The sequence below is a fragment of the Tachyglossus aculeatus genome, chromosome 3 (assembly GCF_015852505.1).
Source record: "Tachyglossus aculeatus isolate mTacAcu1 chromosome 3, mTacAcu1.pri, whole genome shotgun sequence".
NCBI classification, from domain to species: domain Eukaryota; kingdom Metazoa; phylum Chordata; class Mammalia; order Monotremata; family Tachyglossidae; genus Tachyglossus; species Tachyglossus aculeatus.
The window spans coordinates 11,916,447-11,936,602 of record NC_052068.1 but is presented as its reverse complement, the minus strand read 5'-3'; the positions used below and the strand labels follow the sequence as shown (position 1 = coordinate 11,936,602).

The following is a 20,156-nucleotide window of genomic DNA, read 5'->3' as shown; positions in this document are numbered from 1 at the left end:
CAGTCCCTACCCAACAGTGGGCTCACAGTCTAGAAGGGGGAGACAGAGAACAAAACCAAACATACTAACAAAATAAAATAAATAGAATAGATATGTACAAGTAAAATAAATAAATAAATAAATAAATAAATAGAATGAATGAATGAATAATTCCAACCTCCTCACTGAACTTCAATCTCATCTGTCTCACCGCCGACCCCTTGCCCATTTCCTGCCTCTGTCCACCCTTTCCCCTCAAATCCAACAAATACTTACTCCCTCCCCTTCTCTCTCTCTCTCTCTCTTTTTCTCTCTCTCCCTCTCCTTTCCCACCACAAGATTCAAAGCCTTACTGAAGGGTCATCTCCTCCAAGAGGCCTTCCCCGACTAAGCCCTCCTTTCCTCTTCCCACACTCCCTTCGGCATTGCCCTGACCCGCTCCCTTTCTTCATCCCCGCTCCCAGCCCCACAGCACTTATGTCCATATCTTTCATTTATTTATTTCTATTAATGCCTGCTTCCCATTGTAGACCGTAAGCTCCCTGTGGGCAGGGGATATGTCTGTTTATTGTTCTATTATACTCTCACAAGTGCTTAGTAGAGTGCCTGGCACACAGTAAGAGCTCAATAAATACGACTGACTGACTGGCTGATTTGGGGTGGTCCTCCCCAGAGGCAGGAGTCATCATCATCATCATCAAACGTATTTATTGAGCGCTTACTATGTGCAGAGCACTGTACTAAGCGCTTGGGAAGTACAAATTGGCAACATATAGAGGAGTCTACATCTGGTGCTCTCCCCTGGTCCCTTCTAGCCTTGAGATTACCTTCTGACACCAGCGCTGTGGTGGTGATGGTCAAAGCCCAGTGGAAAAGCAGTGTGGCCTAATGGATAGAACCCGGGGCTGGGAGTCATTAGGACCCGAGTTCTAATGCCGGCTCCACCCTGGGCAAGTCATTTAACTTCTCTGGGCCTCCATTACCCCATCTGTAAAATAGGGATGAAGACTGTGAGCCCCATGGGGTACATAACTGTGTAGACTGTGAGCCCGTTGTTGGGTAGGGACCGTCTCTATATGTTGCCAACTTTTACTTCCCAGGCGCTTAGTACAGTGCGCTGCACGCAGTAAGTGCTCAATAAATACGATTGAATGAATGAATACATGGACTGCATCCGACCCTGATTAGCTGTTAACTACTCTGTGCTTAACGAATAGCTGGCACTGTTCAGCGCTTAGAACAGTGCCAGCACTTAGAACAGTGCTCAGCGCTTAGAACAGTGCTTTGCACATAGTAATCACTTAATAAATGCCATAATTATTATCATTATTAAAAAAAAGAGATGAATGAACATTGCCAAGTTGCTGGGGATAAAATCCCTTTAGACTCTAACAGCATGGCTAATTTTTTTGATGGTATTTATTAAGCGCTTACTATGTGCTGGGCACTGTCCTAAGCACTGGGTTAGATACAAGGCTGGACACAGTCCATTTCCCACATGGGGCTCACAGTCATCATCATCATCATCATCAATCGTATTTATTGAGCGCTTACTATGTGCAGAGCACTGTACTAAGCACTTGGGAAGTACAAATTGGCAACATATAGAGACAGTCCCTACCCAACAGTGGGCTCACAGTCTAAAAGGGGGAGACAGAGAACAAAACCAAACATACTAACAAAATAAAATAAATTCCGCAGGTAACTGAGGCACAGAGAAGGTGAGTAACTTGACCAAGGTCACGCAGCAGAGAGGTGGCAGAGGCGGGATTAGAACCCATGTCCTTCTTTCTGACTTCCACTAGGCCAGATGGAAAGACCACCAAATTGGGAGTAAGAGGACCCGGGTTTTAATCCCAGCTCTGCCACTAGCCTGCTGAGTGACCTGGGCAATTCACATCACTTCCCTTTGCCTCAGTTTCCTCATCTGCAAAATGAGGAGGTGATACCTGTTCTATCTCCCCCTTGAACTGGTTGCTTTGTGTCGGTCAAGGACTGCATCCGACCGGATTGTCTTGTCCTTTCCCCAGCGCTTCATGCAGAGTCGGGAACAAACTCTTAATTTGCTTATATCCATACCAGCACTTAGTACAGTGCCTGGAACATAGTTAAGCACTTAACAAATGCGATAATTATTATTATTAGCAAATTCCAGGTATTATTCATTCATTCAATCGTATTTATTGAGCGCTTACTGTGTGCAGAGCACTGTACTAAGCACTTGGGATTCTGGTCTTAGCCTGTCCTGCAGGTTACCCTCAGCTATAGAAGCAGTGTGGCATAGTGGTTAGAGCACGGGCTTGGGAGAGTCAGAAGGTCACTCATTCATTCATTCAGTCATATTTATTGAGCGCTTACTTGTGCAGAGCACTGTACTAAGCTGTTGGAAAGTGCAATTCAGCCACGGGTTCTAACCGCGGCTCTGTCACTTGTCTGCTGTATGACCTCGGGCAAGTCACTTTACTTCTCCTTCCCTTCCCCACAGCACCTGTATATATGTTTGTACATATTTATTACTCTATTTATTTTACTTGTACATATCTATTCTATTTATTTTATTTTGTTAGTATGTTTGGTTTTGTTCCCTGTCTCCCCCTTTTAGACTGTGAGCCCACTGTTGGGTAGGGACTGTCTCCATATGTTGCCAACTTGTACTTCCCAAGCGCTTAGTCCAGTGCTCTGCACACAGTAAGCGCTCAATAAATACGATTGATTGATTGATTGATTCTCTGTGCCTCAGTTACCTCATCTGTAATATGGGGATTGAGACTGTGAGCCCCACGTGGGACAGGGACTGTGTCCAACCCGATTTGCTTGTATCCACCCCAGCGCTTAGTACAGTGGTAAGTGCTTCAAAAATACCCTAAGTAGGGTATTATTTTTATTATTATTTTTATTAATTAGGGGCTGGTCCTTCTTGCGATTTCCATGGTGTCAGAGATGAGAGAGAGAGTGACCTAATGCAGTTTTGATTTGCAGAATATCACGCTGACACCACATTATCAAGATGAAATGATACTCAGGAATCCATCCAGGGAAAAAATGGGACATTTGGCCAAGAGCAGGGCATTAGAAATAAACGCACACGGTCTGAGACAGATGGCTTCCCGCCCAGGCTTCTTTCCAGTGCTCAAATGCACAGGAGCAACCAGTGCTCCTCCCTTCAGGGCTCCAAGTCCTGGCAGCTGAAATCATCCTTAAGGCGAGAGGAGACATTTTATGTCATAATAATAATTAATAATAATTAGGGCATTTGATAGGCGCTTACTGTGTGCCGTGCACTATTGCTAGATACAAGCTAATCGGGTTGGACACAGTCCGTATAATAATAATAATAATAATAATAATGATGGCATTTATTAAGCGCTTACTATGTGCAAAGCACTGTTCTAAGCGCTGGGAGGTTACAAGGTGATCAGGTTGTCCCACGGGGGGCTCACAGTCTTAATCCCCATTTTACAGCTGAGGTAACTGAGGCCCAGAGAAGTGAAGTGACTTGCCTGAAGTCACACAGCTGGTAATTGGCAGAGCCGGGATTTGAACCCATGACCTCTGACTCCAAAGCCCGTGCTCTTTCCACTGAGCCACGCTGCTTCTCTAATATATAATAATATAATATATAATATAATATAATAATATATAATAATAGTGATAACATTTATTAAGCTTCCCAAGTGCTTAGTACAGTGCTGTGCACACAGTAAGCGCTCAATAAATACGATTGAATGAAAAAAAAATTAAGCGCTTACTACGTGTAAAGCACTGTTCTAAGCGTATCCCACATGGGACTTGCAGTCTTAATTCCCATTTTCCAGATGAGGGAACTGAGGACTAGTGAAGTGACTTGCCCAAGGTCACACAGCAGACAAGTGACTGAACCGGGATTAGAGCCCACATCCTTTGACTCTCAAGCCCGTGCTCTTGCCACGAGGCCATGGTGCTTCATACTCTCCCAAGTGCTTAGTACAGTGCTGTACACACAGTAAGCGCTCAATAAATACGATTGAATGAAAAAAAAATTAAGCGCTTACTATGTGCAAAGCACTGTTCTAAGCGTATCCCACATGGGACTCGCAGTTTTAATTCCCATTTTACAGATGAGGGAACTGAGGACTAGTGAAGTGACTTGCCCAAGGTCACACAGCAGACAAGTGACTGAACCGGGATTAGAAGCCACATCCTTTGACTCTCAAGCCCGTGCTCTTGCCACGAGGCCATGGTGCTTCATACTCTCCCAAGTGCTTAGTACAGTGCTGTACACACAGTAAGCGCTCAATAAATACGATTGAATGAAAAAAAAGTTAAGCGCTTACTATGTGCAAAGCACTGTTCTAAGCGTATCCCACATGGGACTCGCAGTTTTAATTCCCATTTTACAGATGAGGGAACTGAGGACTAGTGAAGTGACTTGCCCAAGGTCACACAGCAGACAAGTGACTGAACCGGGATTAGAAGCCACATCCTTTGACTCTTAAGCCCGTGCTCTTGACACTAGGCCATGGTGCTTCATACTCTCCCAAGTGCTTAGTACAGTGCTGTACACACAGTAAGCGCTCAATAAATACGATTGAATGAAAAAAAAATTAAGCGCTTACTATGTGTAAAGCACTGTTCTAAGCGTATCCCACATGGGACTCGCAGTTTTAATTCCCATTTTACAGATGAGGGAACTGAGGCCTAGTGAAGTGACTTGCCCAAGGTCACACAGCAGACAAGTGACTGAACCGGGATTAGAACCCACAGCCTTTGACTCAAGCCCGTGCTCTTGCCACTAGGCCATGGTGCTTCATACTCTCCCAAGTGCTTAGTACAGTGCTGTACACACAGTAAGCGCTCAATAAATACGATTGAATGCAAAAAAAATTAGGGCAAGTCACTTCATTTCTCTGGGCCTCAGTTCCCTCATCTGTAAAATGGGGATTAAGACCGTGAACCCCGCGTGGGACAACCTAATTACCTTGTTTCTACCCCAGCGCTTAGAACAGTGCTTGGCACAGAGTAAGTGCTTAACAAATGCCATCACTAATTAATTAGACTTTTAGACTGTGAGCCCACTGTTGGGTAGGGACTGTCTCTCTATGTTGCCAACTTATACTTCCCAAGCGCTTAGTACAGTGCTCTGCACACAGTAAGCGCTCAATAAATACGATTGATGGTAATTAAGGAGGGAATGGTAAACCGCTTCCATAGTTTTACCAAGAAAACTCTCTGGATCCACTGCCGGAACGATTGCAGGTGGAGAGCGGGGCGTTTTGGGAGAGATGTGTCTGTGGAGTCGCTATGGCTCGGAGATGACTCGACAGCGTAAAATAATAATAATAATAATAATAATGATAATAATAATAATAATTAACAATAATGCATTTATTAAGCGCTTACTATGTGCAAAGCACTGTTCTAAGCACTGAGGAGGTTACAAGGTGATCAGGTTGTCCCACGGGGGGCTCACAGTCTTTATCCCCATTTTACAGTTGAGGGAACTGTGGCCCAGAGAAGTGACTTGCCCAAAGTCACACAGCTGGCAAGTGGCAGAGTCGGGATTTGAACCCATGACCCCTGACTCCAAAGCCCGGGCTCTTTCCGCTGAGCCACGCTGCTTCTCTAAACAAGGCAAGACTGGTGAAACAAGGCAAGACTGTGTGCAGAACACTGTACTGAGTGCTCCTCTCCATCCCCCCCATCTTACCTCCTTCCCTTCCCCACAGCACCTGTATATATGTATATATGTTTGTACATATTTATTACTCTATTTATTTATTTATTTTACTTGTACATATCTATTCTATTTATTTTATTTTGTCTGTATGTTTGGTTTTGTTCTCTGTCTCCCCCTTTTAGACTGTGAGCCCACTGTTGGGTGGGGACTGTCTCTATATGTTGCCAATTTGTACTTCCCAAGCGCTTCGTACAGTGCTCTGCACACAGTAAGCGCTCAATAAATACGATTGATGATGATGATGATGATGAGGGGATGAGGAGGAGAAGGAGGAAGAGGATTACTGAGGCATCTCTATTTTTTGGGACTGTAGGTGTGGGCATCCCTCAGCTCCTGGAAGCCATTCTGAAGCTGCTGCCCCTGGATACGTATGTGGAGAGTCCGGTAAGAATTGTTTGGCAAATGATATCAACTTAGCTTCAGCCCTCCCTTGAGCGGAGTCATTGCCCTGTATATATGTATATACCTGTATATATTTATATATGGTTGTACATATTTATTACTCTATTTATTTATTTTACTTGTACATATCTATTCTATTTATTTTATTTTGTTAGTATGTTTGGTTTTGTTCTCTGTCTCCCCCCCTTTTAGACTGTGAGCCCACTGTTGGGTAGGGACTGTCTCTATATGTTGCCAATTTGTACTTCCCAAGCGCTTAGTACGGTGCTCTGCACATAGTAAGCGCTCAATAAATACGATTGATGATGATGATGCCCTTCAAGAGTCACTGCCTGCCCAGCCCAATGGGCAGTGGTGAGTCTCTAGGCCTCTGCCCCTCACCCCCTCTTCCTTTCAGAGCAGACAACTTTCAATCAGTGGTATTTACTGAGCGCCTCGTCTCTGCAGAGCACTGTACTAAGGGCTTGGAGAAGCAGCGTGGCAGAGTGGAGAGAGCACGGGCTTGGGAGTCAAAAGGCCGTGAATTCTAATCCCGACTTCGCCGCTTGTCTTCTGTGTGACCTTGAGCAAGTCACTTCACTTCTCTGGGCCTCAGTTCCCTCATCTGTAAAATGGGAATTGAGGCTGGGAGCCCCACGTGGGGCAGGAACTGTGCCCAACCTGATTCGTTTGTATCCACCCCAGTGCTTAATTCAGTTCCTGACACGTCATAAGCATTTAACAAATGCCGAGATTATTATTGTTATTGATAGAGTTGGTAGACAAGATCCCTGCCTTTGGGGAGCTTTTGGTCTAGTTGGGGAGACACACTAAAATAAAATTCAGATAAAGGGAGGAGCAGAGTACACAGTAAGTGCTTAATAAATGACATTGATAGATTGAATTTTTTTATGGTATTTGTTACGTGTTTACTCAGTGCCAGGCACTGTACTAAGCGTTGGGGTAGGTACCAGATAATCAGGTTGAACACAGTCAACGTCCCACGTGGAGCTCACGGTTTTCATCCCCATTTTCCAGATGAGATAACAGCCCAGAGAAGTGTCTTGCCCAAGGTCGCACAGCAGACAAGTGACACAGCAAGATCAGAACCCGGGTCCTTCTGGCTCCCGAGTCCGTGCTCTGTCCAATAGGCCAAGCTGCTTCCCCCAAACGTCCTCAGGCCTGGCCTTAATGGAAGGGTCGAAGATAATTAGACTTCGGCTCCTTGAGGGCAGGAACTGTGTCTCTTCCATTCATTGGACCCCTTGGGCCTCCCCACTGGGCCCCATCCTGGGGCTCGTCTGCTACGGGATTCATTCCCTCGTATTTATGGAATGCTTACTGTGTGCAGAGCACTGTGCTAAGCACTTGGAAGAATAAACAGTAAACAGTGACATTCCCTGCCCACAGTACGGTCACAGTCTAGACGGGGGGGACACAGACATCAGACGGCGGCTTCATGTGTCACGCGTACACAACGCATTTGCCTTCAGAACTCAATCCTTCATTCATTGTCAGTCAATCGTATTTATTGAGCGCTTACCGTGCGCAGAATTGGAAAGTACAATCCAGGATTAAAGAGAGGCAGTCCCTGCCTACAACAGGCTTACGGTTTCATCTTGGCACTCTTGAGATCATGAATTATTGAGAGGCTTCCCTGACTAAGCCTTTCTTTCCTCTTCTCCTCCTCCCATTTGCGTCACCTTTGTGCTTGAATTTGGTCCCCTTCTTCACCCCTCCCTCAGCCCCACAGCACTTATCGACATGGCCATAATTTATTTAAATTCACTTCTGTCTCCCGCTCTAGACTGTAAGCTTGTTGTGGGCAGGGAACGTGTCCGCCGATTCTTTTTTTTTATTGTACTCTCCCAAGTGCTTAGTACTGTGCCCTGCACAGAGCGCTCAATAAAGGCAATTGATCAATTGATCTTCTTCTCCCCATGCAGGCAACGGTCATGGACCTGGTGGAGGGAGATAAGGCCAAGGGTCTCAAGACTCCTGTGTGGACAGAGTTTCAGACACTCCTCTCCCGGGCTGGATGCAATGTAAGCCCCAGCACATGACAAGGGTCTCTTTACCTGGGGATGGGGGAGACGGCGGGTTGTGGGGGGGCAGGAGGCTAGAGAAGGACGAGGGCACAGACCCCTCAGGGCAGGGGCAGAGACATTGAGGCAACTGAATGGCCTTATGGGTGAAGACTAGTTTTTTTATGTTATCATTTATCATCATCATCATCAATCATATTTATTGAGCGCTTACTGTGTGCAGAGCACTGTACTAAGCGCTTGGGAAGTACAACTTGGCAACACATAGAGACAGTCCCTACCCAACAGTGGGCTCACAGTCATTTAAGCACTTACTCAATGCCAAGTGCTATACTAAGCCCTGCTTGCAAGATAATCAGGTCAGACACTGTTCATGTCCCACATGGGATTTACAGTCTTAATCCCTTTTTTCCCGATGTGGGAACTGAGGTACGGAGAAGTGAAGTGATTTGCCCAAGGTCACACAGCAGACACGTGGCGGAGCTGGGATTCGAACCCAGGTCCTTCCGATTCCCAGGCCCGTGCTCGATCTACTAAGTGGTGCTGCTTCCCACTTGCCTGCTGTGTGACTTTGAGCAAGTCGCTTAATCTCTCTGGGCCCCAGTTTTCTCATCATCATCATCAATCGTATTTATTGAGAGCTTACTGTGTGCAGAGCACTGTACTAAGCGCTTGGGAAGTACAAATTGGCAACATATAGAGACAGTCCCTGCCCAACAGTGGGCTCACAGTCGAAGTCATCTGTGAAACGGAGATAGAGTACTTGTTTCCTCCTACCTTTTAGACTGCGAATGCCATGTGGCTCAGGTACGGCATCTCTTCTGCCTCTCTTTAATCTATCACAGTTCTGAATAAAATCATTGTGGTTTTTATTAACTGTTAACCACTGGGGTAGATAGAAGACAAACAGATCAAATACGTCTCCTATCCCACCCGGGGTTCACAGTCTATGAGGAGAAAGAGCTCAGGGGAGGAAGCAGCGTGGCTAGTGGAAAAAGCCCCATCCTGGGGGTTAGGGGCTCCCCCTCGTCCCCCTCTCCATCCCACCATCTTACCTCCTTCCCTTCCCCACAGCACCTGTATATATGTATATATGGTTGTACATATTTATTACTCTATTTATTTATTTATTTATTTTACTTGTACATTTCTATCCTATTTATTTTATTTTGTTGGTATGTTTGGTTTTGTTCTCTGTCTCCCCCTTTTAGACTGTGAGCCCACTGTTGGATAGGGACTGTCTCTATGTGTTGCCAATCTGTACTTCCCAAGCGCTTAGTACAGTGCTCTGCACATAGTAAGCGCTCAATAAATACGATTGATTGATTGATTGATTGAGGGGAACTGAATTCATTCATTCGTTCATTCAATCGTATTTATTGAGCACTTACTGTGTGCAGAGCACTGTACTAGGCGCTTGGGAAGTACAAGTCGGCAACATATAGAGACAGTCCCTACCCAACAGCGGGCTCACAGTCTAGAAGGGGGAGACAGACAACAAAACAAAACATGTAGATGGGTGTCAAAATCGTCAGAACAAATAGAACTACAGCCATATGCACATCATCAACAAAATATATAGAGTAGTAAGTATGTATGAATACAAGTACAATTCTAATCTCGGCTCCTCCACATGTCTGCTGTAGGACCTTGAGCAAGTCACTTCACTTCTCTGGGCCTCAGTTACTTCATCTTAAAGTGTCGATTTAGACTGTCAGCCCCATGTAGGACCTGGGTTATGTCCAACCTGATTAGCTTATATCTGCCTCAGCACTGTCTGGCACTTAAATGCCATTTAGAAAAGAGAGAGAGAGAGAGAGAGAGAGAGAGAGAGAGAGAGAGAGAGAGAGAGAGAGAGGATAATAATAATAATGATGGCATTTGTTAAGTGCTTTCTATGTGCAAGGCACTGTTCTAAGCACTGGGGAGGATACAAGGTGATCAGGTTGTCCCACGTGGGGTTCACAGTCTTAATCCCCATTTTACAGATGAGGGAACTGAGGCACAGAGAAGTGCACAGAGAAGTTAAGTGACTTGCTCAAATTCACACAGCTGACAAGTGGCAGAGCTGGGATTAGGACCCCATGTTACACCTGTCTACATGTTTTGTTTTGTTGCCTGTCTCTTTCCAGACTGTGAGCCTGTTGTTGGGTAGGGACTGTCTCTATATGTTGCTGACTTGTACTTCCCAAGCGCTTAGTACAGTGCTCTGCACACAGTAAGCACTCAATAAATACGTTTGAATGAATGAATATTTATCCCCATTTTTCATCCCCATTTTACAGCTGAGGAAATTTAGGCTCAGAGAAGTTAGGTGACTTGTCCAACATCACTCAGTAGGCACCGGCAGAGCTGGGATTAGAACCCGGGTCTCTTGATTCCCAGTCCGGTGTTCTTTCCGTTGGGCAACGCTGCTTTTCTGATCTTCTGCTCTGTTTTCCAGTCCCAGTTTAGTTGCATTTAAAGATTATGTAGGTAGAATTCAAGGTATTTTGGTTTAGGATCCTTTTCATCTTCAGCCAGTGGAGTGAGGTGCTTTGTCATTCAGAGTCCTGCTCAGGACCAAAATTTGTCTAACTTTATGTTTGGGGGCAGAGTGGAAATTTCCTTATTGCTTTTCGGAGGAGTCTCAGTAGCTCAAAGTCTGTCCTGCAATCAATCAGTCAATCAGTGGTGTTTATTGAATGCTTACTATGTTCCGAGCACTGTTCTAAGCTCTTGGGAGAGTTCAAGCAAGAGAATAAGCAGACCTGTCCCCTGCCCATAATGAGCTTCCAATCTAGAGAATGACTTTCCTGCATTTAACTTACGGTCTTTCAGGAGACATTTAGTCATGATCACTCTGGTAAAGGGAATGGATTTGTCGATCTCATTAATTTACCCTTGAGATTAATTTAGATTATTATTTTGGGGGGCTGAAGACATTGCACGTGGAGTGCTTTCTCACTACCAGATGGCTCAGTGGAATTTGTGGCTTAGAGAACAGCAGGGAGAAATTTTCACATTGATTTTTAACCAGAAATCTTCAAGGGGAGTTGGGAGAGGCTGATGCAAAATCATTGTTACTGGGGGAAGTGGACAATGGGAGGAAGAGTCTGGTGGTATAAATGAAGGTCTTGTCTTTTCTTATGCTGTTGAGTCGTCTCCGACCCATAATAATAATAATAATGGTATTTGTTAAGCGCTTACTTTGTGCCAACCACTGTTCTAAGTGCTGGAGTAGATACAAGGTAATCAGGTTGTCCCATGTGGGACTCACAGGCTTCATCCCCATTTTACAGATGAGGTAACTGAGGCACAGAGAAGTGAAGTCACATGCCCAAGGTGATGATGATGATGATGGTATTTGTTAAGCGCTTACTATGTGCAAAGCACTGTTCTAAGCGCTGGGGAGGTTACAAGGTGATCAGGTTGTCCCGGGGTGGGGGACGGTGCTCACAGTTTTCATCCCCATTTTACAGATGAGATAACTGAGGCACAGAGAAGTGATTTGCCCAAAGTCACACGGCTGACAGTTGACAGAACCGGGATTTGAACCCATGACCTCTGACTCCAAAGCCCGGGCTCTTTCCACTGACCACGCTGCTTCTCTTATTGTACTGGGCTCTACCAAGTGCTTGGTACAGTGCTCCGCACTCAGTAAGTGCCCAATAAATACGACGGGATGAACGAATCGTTGGTAGCCTAGAGGTTTTTTCCTAATCCCGTCTGGGCCTCCTCTCAGACCTCCCCGCCTCCGGCCCCCAAGGTCACACAGCAAAGTGGCAGAGCCGGGATTAGAACCCACATCTTCTGACTCCCAAGCCCGGGCTCTTTCCACTAAGCCATGCTGCTTCTAAGAGTTCATAGCGACTCCAAGGACACATCTTTCCCAGGACGCCCCACCTCTATCTGCAGTCATTCTGGTAGTGGATCCATAGAGTTTTCTTGGTCAAAATCCAGAAGTGGTCTACCACTGCCTCCGTCCGCACAGTAAACTTGAGTCTCTTGCCTTCGACTCTCTCCCACGCTGCTGCTGCCCAGCACGGGTGAGTTTTGACTTGTCGCGGATTGCCTTCCACTCCCTAACCACTGCCCAAGCTAGGAATGGAGTGGACAGGCCTCTGCTTGACTCTCCCTCCCATAGCTGAGACTGGTTGTGTCCTGGAAACTCTCCAGGTGTGACCCGAGAGGGGGTTCTATCCTCTAGTCCTCTTCAAAGACAGAGGAGAAATCTTGAACAGAGAGCAAGAACACTACAATGAACTCCAATCATGGTATCTCCTCCAAGAAGCCTTCACCGACTAACCTCTCATTTCCTCCACCCTGTTAGCTTTCCTTTCTGTGTTGCTACGCAATTGGGTCTGTGCCCTTTAAGCACTTTGCTACACATGCTTCCTCTGTTTGTAAACTATTTCTTCTTCTGTCTCCCCCTCCGGATTGTAAACTCTCTGAGGACAGGAATCATGTTTACCAACTCTGTTGTCCTGTTCTTGCGAGGGTAGTGAGGCCTGGGGAATGCTGGGCCCTCCTCTTTTAGACTGTGAGCCCACTGTTGGGTAGGGACTGTCTCTATATGTTGCCAATTTGTACGTCCCAAGCGCTTAGGACAGTGCTCTGCACATAGTAAGCGCTCAATAAATACGATTGATGATGATGATGATGTGGTAACTGAGAAGGAGAAATAAGCGTGTCCTTCTCACTGATTTATACGTGGAAACATTCATTCGTTCAATCGTATTTATTGAGCGCTTACTGTGTGCAGGGGTCTGTATTAAGTGCTTGGGAAGTACAAATCGGCAACGTTTAGAGACGGTCCCTACCCAACAACGGGCTCACGGTCTAGGAATGGAGCGCTTACTCTGTGCAGAGCACTGTTTTAAGCGCTTAGGAAGTACAAATCGGCAACATGTAGCGACGGTCCTTACCCAACAACAGGCTCACAGTCTAGAAGAAGGAGACAGACGACAAAGCAAAACAAGTAGACAGGTGTCGATACCATCAGAATAAATAGAATTACAGCTATATACACGTCATTAAGAAAATAAATAGAGTACTAAATATGTACAAATAAAATAGAGCAATAAATATGAACAAATATCTACAAGTGCTGTGGGGAGGTGGAGGGAGGGAGGAGGGACGATGGGGAGGAGGAGAGGAAAAAGTGGGGGCTCAGTCTATTACATCGTCAGTGTTAGTAGCCTTAAGAGTCATGGGTACCTTTTGCATGAGGAAGCATTATCTCCTTGCAAATTGCTCCTTGTCAAGGAGAAGATATTAGGAGGGAATTGTCACTTAGCGGCTGACAGGAAGCCCTCCTTAGCATCCCTAGCAGGTCCTCCCATGGGCTCTTCCCAAGGGAACCCCAGCTGAATTCCAAGCATGAATTCGTGACCGTGAAAAGAACCCAGGACTCTTAGACGGCGGGCAGCTGCCAGCCTTCCTCGGGGCCCCGAAGACCCGCGTGGCAGCGTGGCTCAGTGGAAAGAGACCAAGCCTGGGAGTCAGAGGTCATGGGTTCTAATCCCAGCTCCGCCACTTGTCAGCTGTGTGACTTTGGGCAAGTCTCTTCACTTCTCTGTGCCTCAGTTCGCTCATCGGCAAAATGGGGATTAAGACTGTGAGCCCCACATGAGACCACCTGATTACCATTACCTCCCCCCAACCCCGGCGCTTAGATCAGTCCTTGGCCCGTAGTAAGTGCTTAACAAATACTGTTATCATTATTATTTTAAGAAGGTGGGACTCTTCCCCACCAGCTAGAGGAAATCCTGGGGTGGGATTCAGTAGTCTTCAGGGAGAGTCGCACCAGACCAAGGAACTTCCTGTGATGATGATCCTTGGATAGGACCCCCATCCTCCTTGGACCTAGGTTTCTACCCGAAGTAATTAAGAACGAGCCTCTTTGACTCCTCTTAGCTGTCCCGGTTCCCTTACTTGAGGAGCTAGTGGGCACAAAGCACGTTATCGCAGGGAATAATAATAATAATAATGGCATTTATTAAGCACTTACTATGTGCAAAGCACTGTTCTAAGCGCTGGGGGGATACAAGATGATGAGGTTGTCCCACATGGGGCTCACAGCCTTCATCCCACACATTTTACAGATGAGGGAACGGAGACCCAGAGAAGTGAAGTGACTTGCCCAAAGTCACACAGCTGACAAGTGGCGGAGCCAGGATTTGAACCCATTACCTCTGACTCCAAAGCCCAGGCTCTTTCCCACTGAGCCACGCTGCTTCCCTGCTACTTGTCCTTCTCAAGCGCTTAGTCCAGTGCCCTGCACACAGCAAGCACTCAACAAATAACGATTGATTGATTGATTGATTGATGGGAAAAACCGCCGATTGAAGCGAGCCCTCAGGTGGCCCCTTGACAGGACCAGGCCCCAACCGCGCGTCGCCCTCACTCGTATCTGTTCCTTGTTATAGTGTATGTTTCCAAGCACTTAGTACAGTGCCCTGCACACAGCAATCACTCAGTAAATACCACTAAATAATAATAATACTAATGATGGTATTTAAGTGCTTACTATGTGCCAAGCACTGTTCTAAGCTCTGAAGTAGACACAGGGTCATCAGGTTGTCCCACATGGGGCTCACAGTCTTAATCCCCATTTTACAGATGAGGTAACTGAGGCACAGAGAAATTCAGTAACTTGCCCAAAGTCACACATCTGACAAGTGGCAGAGCCGGGATTAGAACCCATGACCTCTGCCTCCCAAACCCGGGCTCTTTTCACTAAGCCACATTCCGCTGCTTACATCCAGCATTTAGTACAGTGTCCTGCACACAAAGTAATTGCGTGGCTCAGTGGAAAGAGCATGGGTTTGGGAGTCAGAGGTCATGGGTTCTAATCCCGGCTGCGCCACTTGTCAGCTGTGTGACTTTGGGCAAATCACTTCACTTCTCTGTGCCTCAGTTACCTCATCTGTAAAGTGGGAATTAAGACTGCGAGCCCCACGTGGGACAACCTAATTACCTTGTATCCCCCCACAGCACTTAGAACAGTGCTTGGCACATAATAAGTGCTTAACAAATACCATCATGATTATTATTATTGCAGTAACCATCATCATCATCATCAATCGTATTTATTGAGCGCTTACTATGTGCAGAGCACTGTACTAAGCGCTTGGGAAGTACAAATTGGCAATGTATAGAGACAGTCCCTACCAACAGTGGGCTCACAGTCTAAACCACTCAATAAATACTGTTTAATGAATGAATGAACATCATTAGGAAGCCTACAGTTCCCCTGCTTACATCCAGCACTCAGTACAGTACTCTGCATATGGGAGGTGCTCCATAAATACCACTGAGTGATCGATGGTGGCGGTGGGGACGAATCTCGTGCTTCTCGTTTGAGTTCCCACTGTCGTCGGTGCCAAGATCTATTACTCTATTTATTTTACTTGTACATATTTACTATTTTATTTATTTTGTTGATGATGTGCATCTAGCTTTTTTTCTGTTTATTCTGATGACTTGACACCCGTCCACATGTTCTGTTTTGTTGTCTGTCCCCACCTTCTAGACTTCAGTGAGCCCATTGTTGGGTAGGGACTGTCTCTATATGTTGCCGAAGTGGACTTCCCAAGCGCTTAGTACAGTGCTGTGCACACAGTAAGCGCTCAATAAATACAATTGAATGAATGAGAGGGACCCCGGTGCAGCTGGACTCGAGCAGGTTCGGCCCAGTGCTCTTTCCCTAGGCTACCCTCTTTCCAACCCAGGACATTTTCATTTGCGATCTTGCCGGATGGCCAGACGTTGGGTTCCCCCTGGAAGCGATGCTGATGGTACAGGAGGGCGTCCCGATCTTCCCCGCGAGCGTTGTGAGATTGTGAGGAGGTAGCAACACTCCCTCCGGCTCTTCCGGTTTTCCCGAAGCCTCTTCCTGACAGCCCACCACCCTCATCCTCCTCCAGTCATATTTATTGAGCGCTTACTCTGTGCAAAGCACTGTACTGAGCACTTTGGAGAGTACAGTGTAACAACAAAAAGCGCTCATTCCAGTCCAGAGGCGGAGACTAGACTGTGAGCCCGTTGTTGGGTAGGGACTGTCTCTGTATGTTGCCAACTTGTTCTTCCCAAGCGCTTAGTACAGTGCTCTGCACACAGTAAGCGCTCAATAAATACGATTGAACGAATGAATGAATGAACTTGTACTTCCCAAGTGCTTGGTACAGTGTTCTGCACACAGTAAGCGCTCCATAAATAATAATAACAATAATAATAATAATAATAATAATAATAATAGCATTTGTTAAGCGCTTACTATGTGCAAAGCACTGTTCTAAGCGCTGGGGGGATACAGTGTGATCAAGTTGTCCCACGTGGGGCTCACAGTCTTAATCCCCATTTTTACAGATGAGGGAACTGAGGCTCAGAGAAGTTAAGTGACTTGCCCAAGGTCACACAGCAGACTTGTGGTGGAGCCGGGATTCGAACCCACGACCTCTGACTCCAAAGCCCGGGCTCTTTCCACTGAGCCACGCTGCTTCTCTAAGCATTGAATGAATGATTGAATGAATGAATGACAGGTATTAATATAAATAACGGAATGCTGTTGTCCCAAATTTCTTTCATTCATTCGTATTTATTGAACGCTTACTGTGTGCAGAGCACTGTACTAAGCGCTTGGAAAGTACAAGTCAACAATATATAGAGACGGTCTCTACCCAACAACAGGCTCACATTCTAGAAGGGGGAGACAGACAACAAAACAAAACATGTGGACAGGTGTCAAGTCGTCAGAACAAATAGAATTAAAGCTAAATGCACGTCATTAACAAAATAAATAGAATAGTAAATATGTACAAGTAAAATAAATAGAGTAATCCTGCTAATGAAGCAGGGCACTGTCACAATTGCACATTGCGGGCGGGCTGAGGCTGGCATGACCCTGCCCGGGGTTTCACGGTGAAGCTGCCTTGGCCAAAGGGGCCCCTGAGGTTGTGACTCAGTCAGAAAGACAGCGCCCAAAACACTGGCAGAGAAAACATACAGACCAGACGCTAAAGTCCTCTGTACTGGATGCCCACTGTGGGCAGGGACCTCTCCCAAGTAATAATAATAATAATGACGGCATTTATTAAGCGCTTACTATGTGCAAAGCACTGTTCTAAGCACTGGGGAGGTTACAAGGTGATCAGGTTGTCCCAGGGGGGACTCACAGTTTTAATCCCCATTTTACAGATGAGGTAACTGAGGCCCAGAGAAGTGAAGTGAATTGCCCAAAGTCACACAGCTGACAATTGGCAGAGCCGGGGTTTGAACCCATGACCTCTGACTCCAAAGCCCGGGTTCTTTCCACTGAGCCAAGTACTCAGAACAACGCCCCACGCACAGTAAGCGCTCGATGAGCCCACTGTTGGGTAGGGACTGTCTCTATGTGCTGCCAATTTGTACTTCCCAAGCGCTTAGTACAGTGCTCTGCACATAGTAAGCACTCAATAAATACGATTGATGATGATGATGACAAATACCACTGATTGATGGATGGATTGGTTGAGTCCCGGTGACCCGACTTGCGATAAAGACGGCAAATCTCTCGCCACGGTGCGGAGTTCTTGAACAGATCCTCACGCCCGGATCCGTGGTCCCGGATCCCAGAGGGGAGATCCGGTTGGAAGAGGGAGAGTTGGAGAAGATCCTTAGGAGGCACCGAGGGAGAGGCCGCGGTTCCCACCAGCTCGCTGCCGGTGCCCACGGTGGAGGGGGTTGCCGGGTGGGGGGGCGAGGGGCTCCTGAGCCAGAAGTGCTCGCCTTCCAGGTTCGAGTTTAATAATAATAATAATAATAATGATAGCATTTATTAAGCGCTTACTATGTGCAAAGCACTGTTCTAAGCGCTGGGGAGGTTACAAGGTGGTGAGGTTGTCCCACGGGGAGCTCACAGTCCTAATCCCCGTTTTACAGATGAGGGAACTGAGGCCCAGAGAAATCAAGTGACTCGCCCAAAGTCACACAGCTGACAAGTGGCGGAGCTGGGATTTGAACCCATGACCTCTGGCTCCCAAGCCCGGGCTCTTTCCACTGAGCCACGCTGCTTCTCTGTTTCAATTTCTTTGGTTGCAGACATGGAGTCGCGACGGTCCCCTGCTTCGGGAGCAGGATTTCAGGACGACAGCATTTCGTTCTTTATACTAATGTCGGTCTCCCCCTCTGGGCTGTAAGCTCGGTGTGGGCAGGATACGTGCCTGTTCTAGTGTTATATTGCACTCTCCCAAGCATCTAGTACAGCGCCCTGCACACAGTAAGTGCTCAATAAACACTGCTGATCGATTGACGTGGCAGGGCGATGCCCCAGCTTCTTCTTGTTTTCTTGGTTTGTGCTCCTATTAATCAATCAATCTTATTTATTGAGCGCTTACTGTATGCAGAGCACTGTACTAAGTGCTTGGGAAGTACAAGTTGGCAACCTATAGAGACGGTCCCTACCCAACAGTGGGCTCCTAGAGGGGAGTCATGTGCAGAGAGCAAGTTTCGCTTGCTTCTAGGGTTCCACATCCATCTGAATTGTAATCCATTGATAAATGGTATTTTTTTTGAGATTTGAGTGCTTACTATGTGCAGAGCACTGTACCAAGCTCTTGGGAGAGTAATAATAATAATAATGATAATATTTATTCAGTCTTTACTATGCGCCATGCACTGTTCTAAGCGCTGGGGTGGATACAAGCAAATGGAGTTCATTCATTCATTCATTCATTCAATCGTATTTATTGAGCGCTTGAGCACTGTACTAAGCGCTTGGGAAGTACAAGCTGGCAACACAGAGATGGTCCCTACCCAACAGCGGGCTCGCAGTCTAGAAGAGTTGGACCCAGTCCCTGTCCCGTGAGGGGCTCACAGTCTCAAGCCCCATTTTACAGATGAGGGAACTGAGGCCCAGAGAAGTGAAGTGACTTGCCCCAGGTCACACAGCACACAAGTGGCGGAGCCGGGATTAGAACCCGTGACCTTCTGACTCCCAGATCTATGCTCTATCCACTATAATAATAATAATAATAATGATAGTATTTGTTCATTCATTCATTCAATTGTATTTATTGAGCGCTTACTGTGTGCAGAACACTGTATTCAGCGCTAGGGGAGATACAAGGTAATCCGGTTGTCTCAGGTGAGGCTCACAGTCTTAATCCCCATTTTTCAGATGAGGTAACCGAGGCACAGAGAAGTTAAGTGACTTGTCGGGAAGCAGCGTGGCTCAGTGGAAAGAGCCCGGGCTTTGGAGTCAGAGGTCATGGGTTCAAATCCCAGCTCCGCCAATTGCCAGCTGTGTGACTTTGGGCGAGTCACTTCACTTCTCTGTGCCTCAGTTCCCTCATCTGTAAAACGGGGATTAAGACTGTGAGCCTCCCCGTGGGACAACCTGATCACTTTGTAACCTCCCCAGTGCTTAGAACAGTGCTCTGCAGATAGCAAGCGCTTCATAAATGCCATTATTATTACTATTATTATTATTGTTGTTGTCCAAAGTCACACAGTTGACAAAGTGGCAGAGCCAGGATTTGAACCCATGACCCCTACTCCCAAGCCCGTGCTCTTTCCACTGAGGCATGCTGCTTCTCACTATGCCATGCTGCTTATACGACAATTATAGAACACATTCCCTGCCCATATTGTAAGGTCATAAGCTTCTTGAGGGTGGGGGGATCTCATCTATCAAAATGATTGTACTTGTCCAACCCCTTTTTTCTTTTACATGGTGTTTGCTAATCAATCATTCATTCAATCATATTTATTGAGTGCTTACTGTGTGCAAAGCACTGTACTAAATGCTCTGGAGAGTACGATATAACAACAAACAGGCACATTCCCTGCCCACAAGGAACTCATAGTCTGGAATCGAGCTCACATGCTTACTATGTGCCAGACGCTCTACTAAATGCCAGGGTAGATACAAGCTTTTCAGGTTGGACACAGTCCCTATCCCAAGTGGGGCTCACAATCAGCCAACCAGCCGGTCATATTTACTGAGCGCTTACTGCGTGCAGAGCACTGCCCTAAGCGCTTGGGAGAGTACGATGCAACAATATAACAGACAC

General features: G+C 46.4%; 1 protein-coding gene across 4 annotated transcripts in view; it reads left to right on the top strand.

Moving 5' to 3' along the window:
• FUOM (fucose mutarotase) overlaps positions 1-20,156 on the top strand; it is a 61,722-nt gene that overhangs the window by 18,429 nt on the left and 23,137 nt on the right. For all 4 annotated transcript variants that reach the window (XM_038744132.1, XM_038744131.1, XM_038744130.1 and 1 more), the window contains 2 exons: positions 6,009-6,079; positions 8,023-8,121. In XM_038744132.1, the coding sequence (XP_038600060.1) occupies positions 6,009-6,079; positions 8,023-8,121 (170 nt within the window). The remainder of the gene's footprint in view (positions 1-6,008; positions 6,080-8,022; positions 8,122-20,156) is intronic.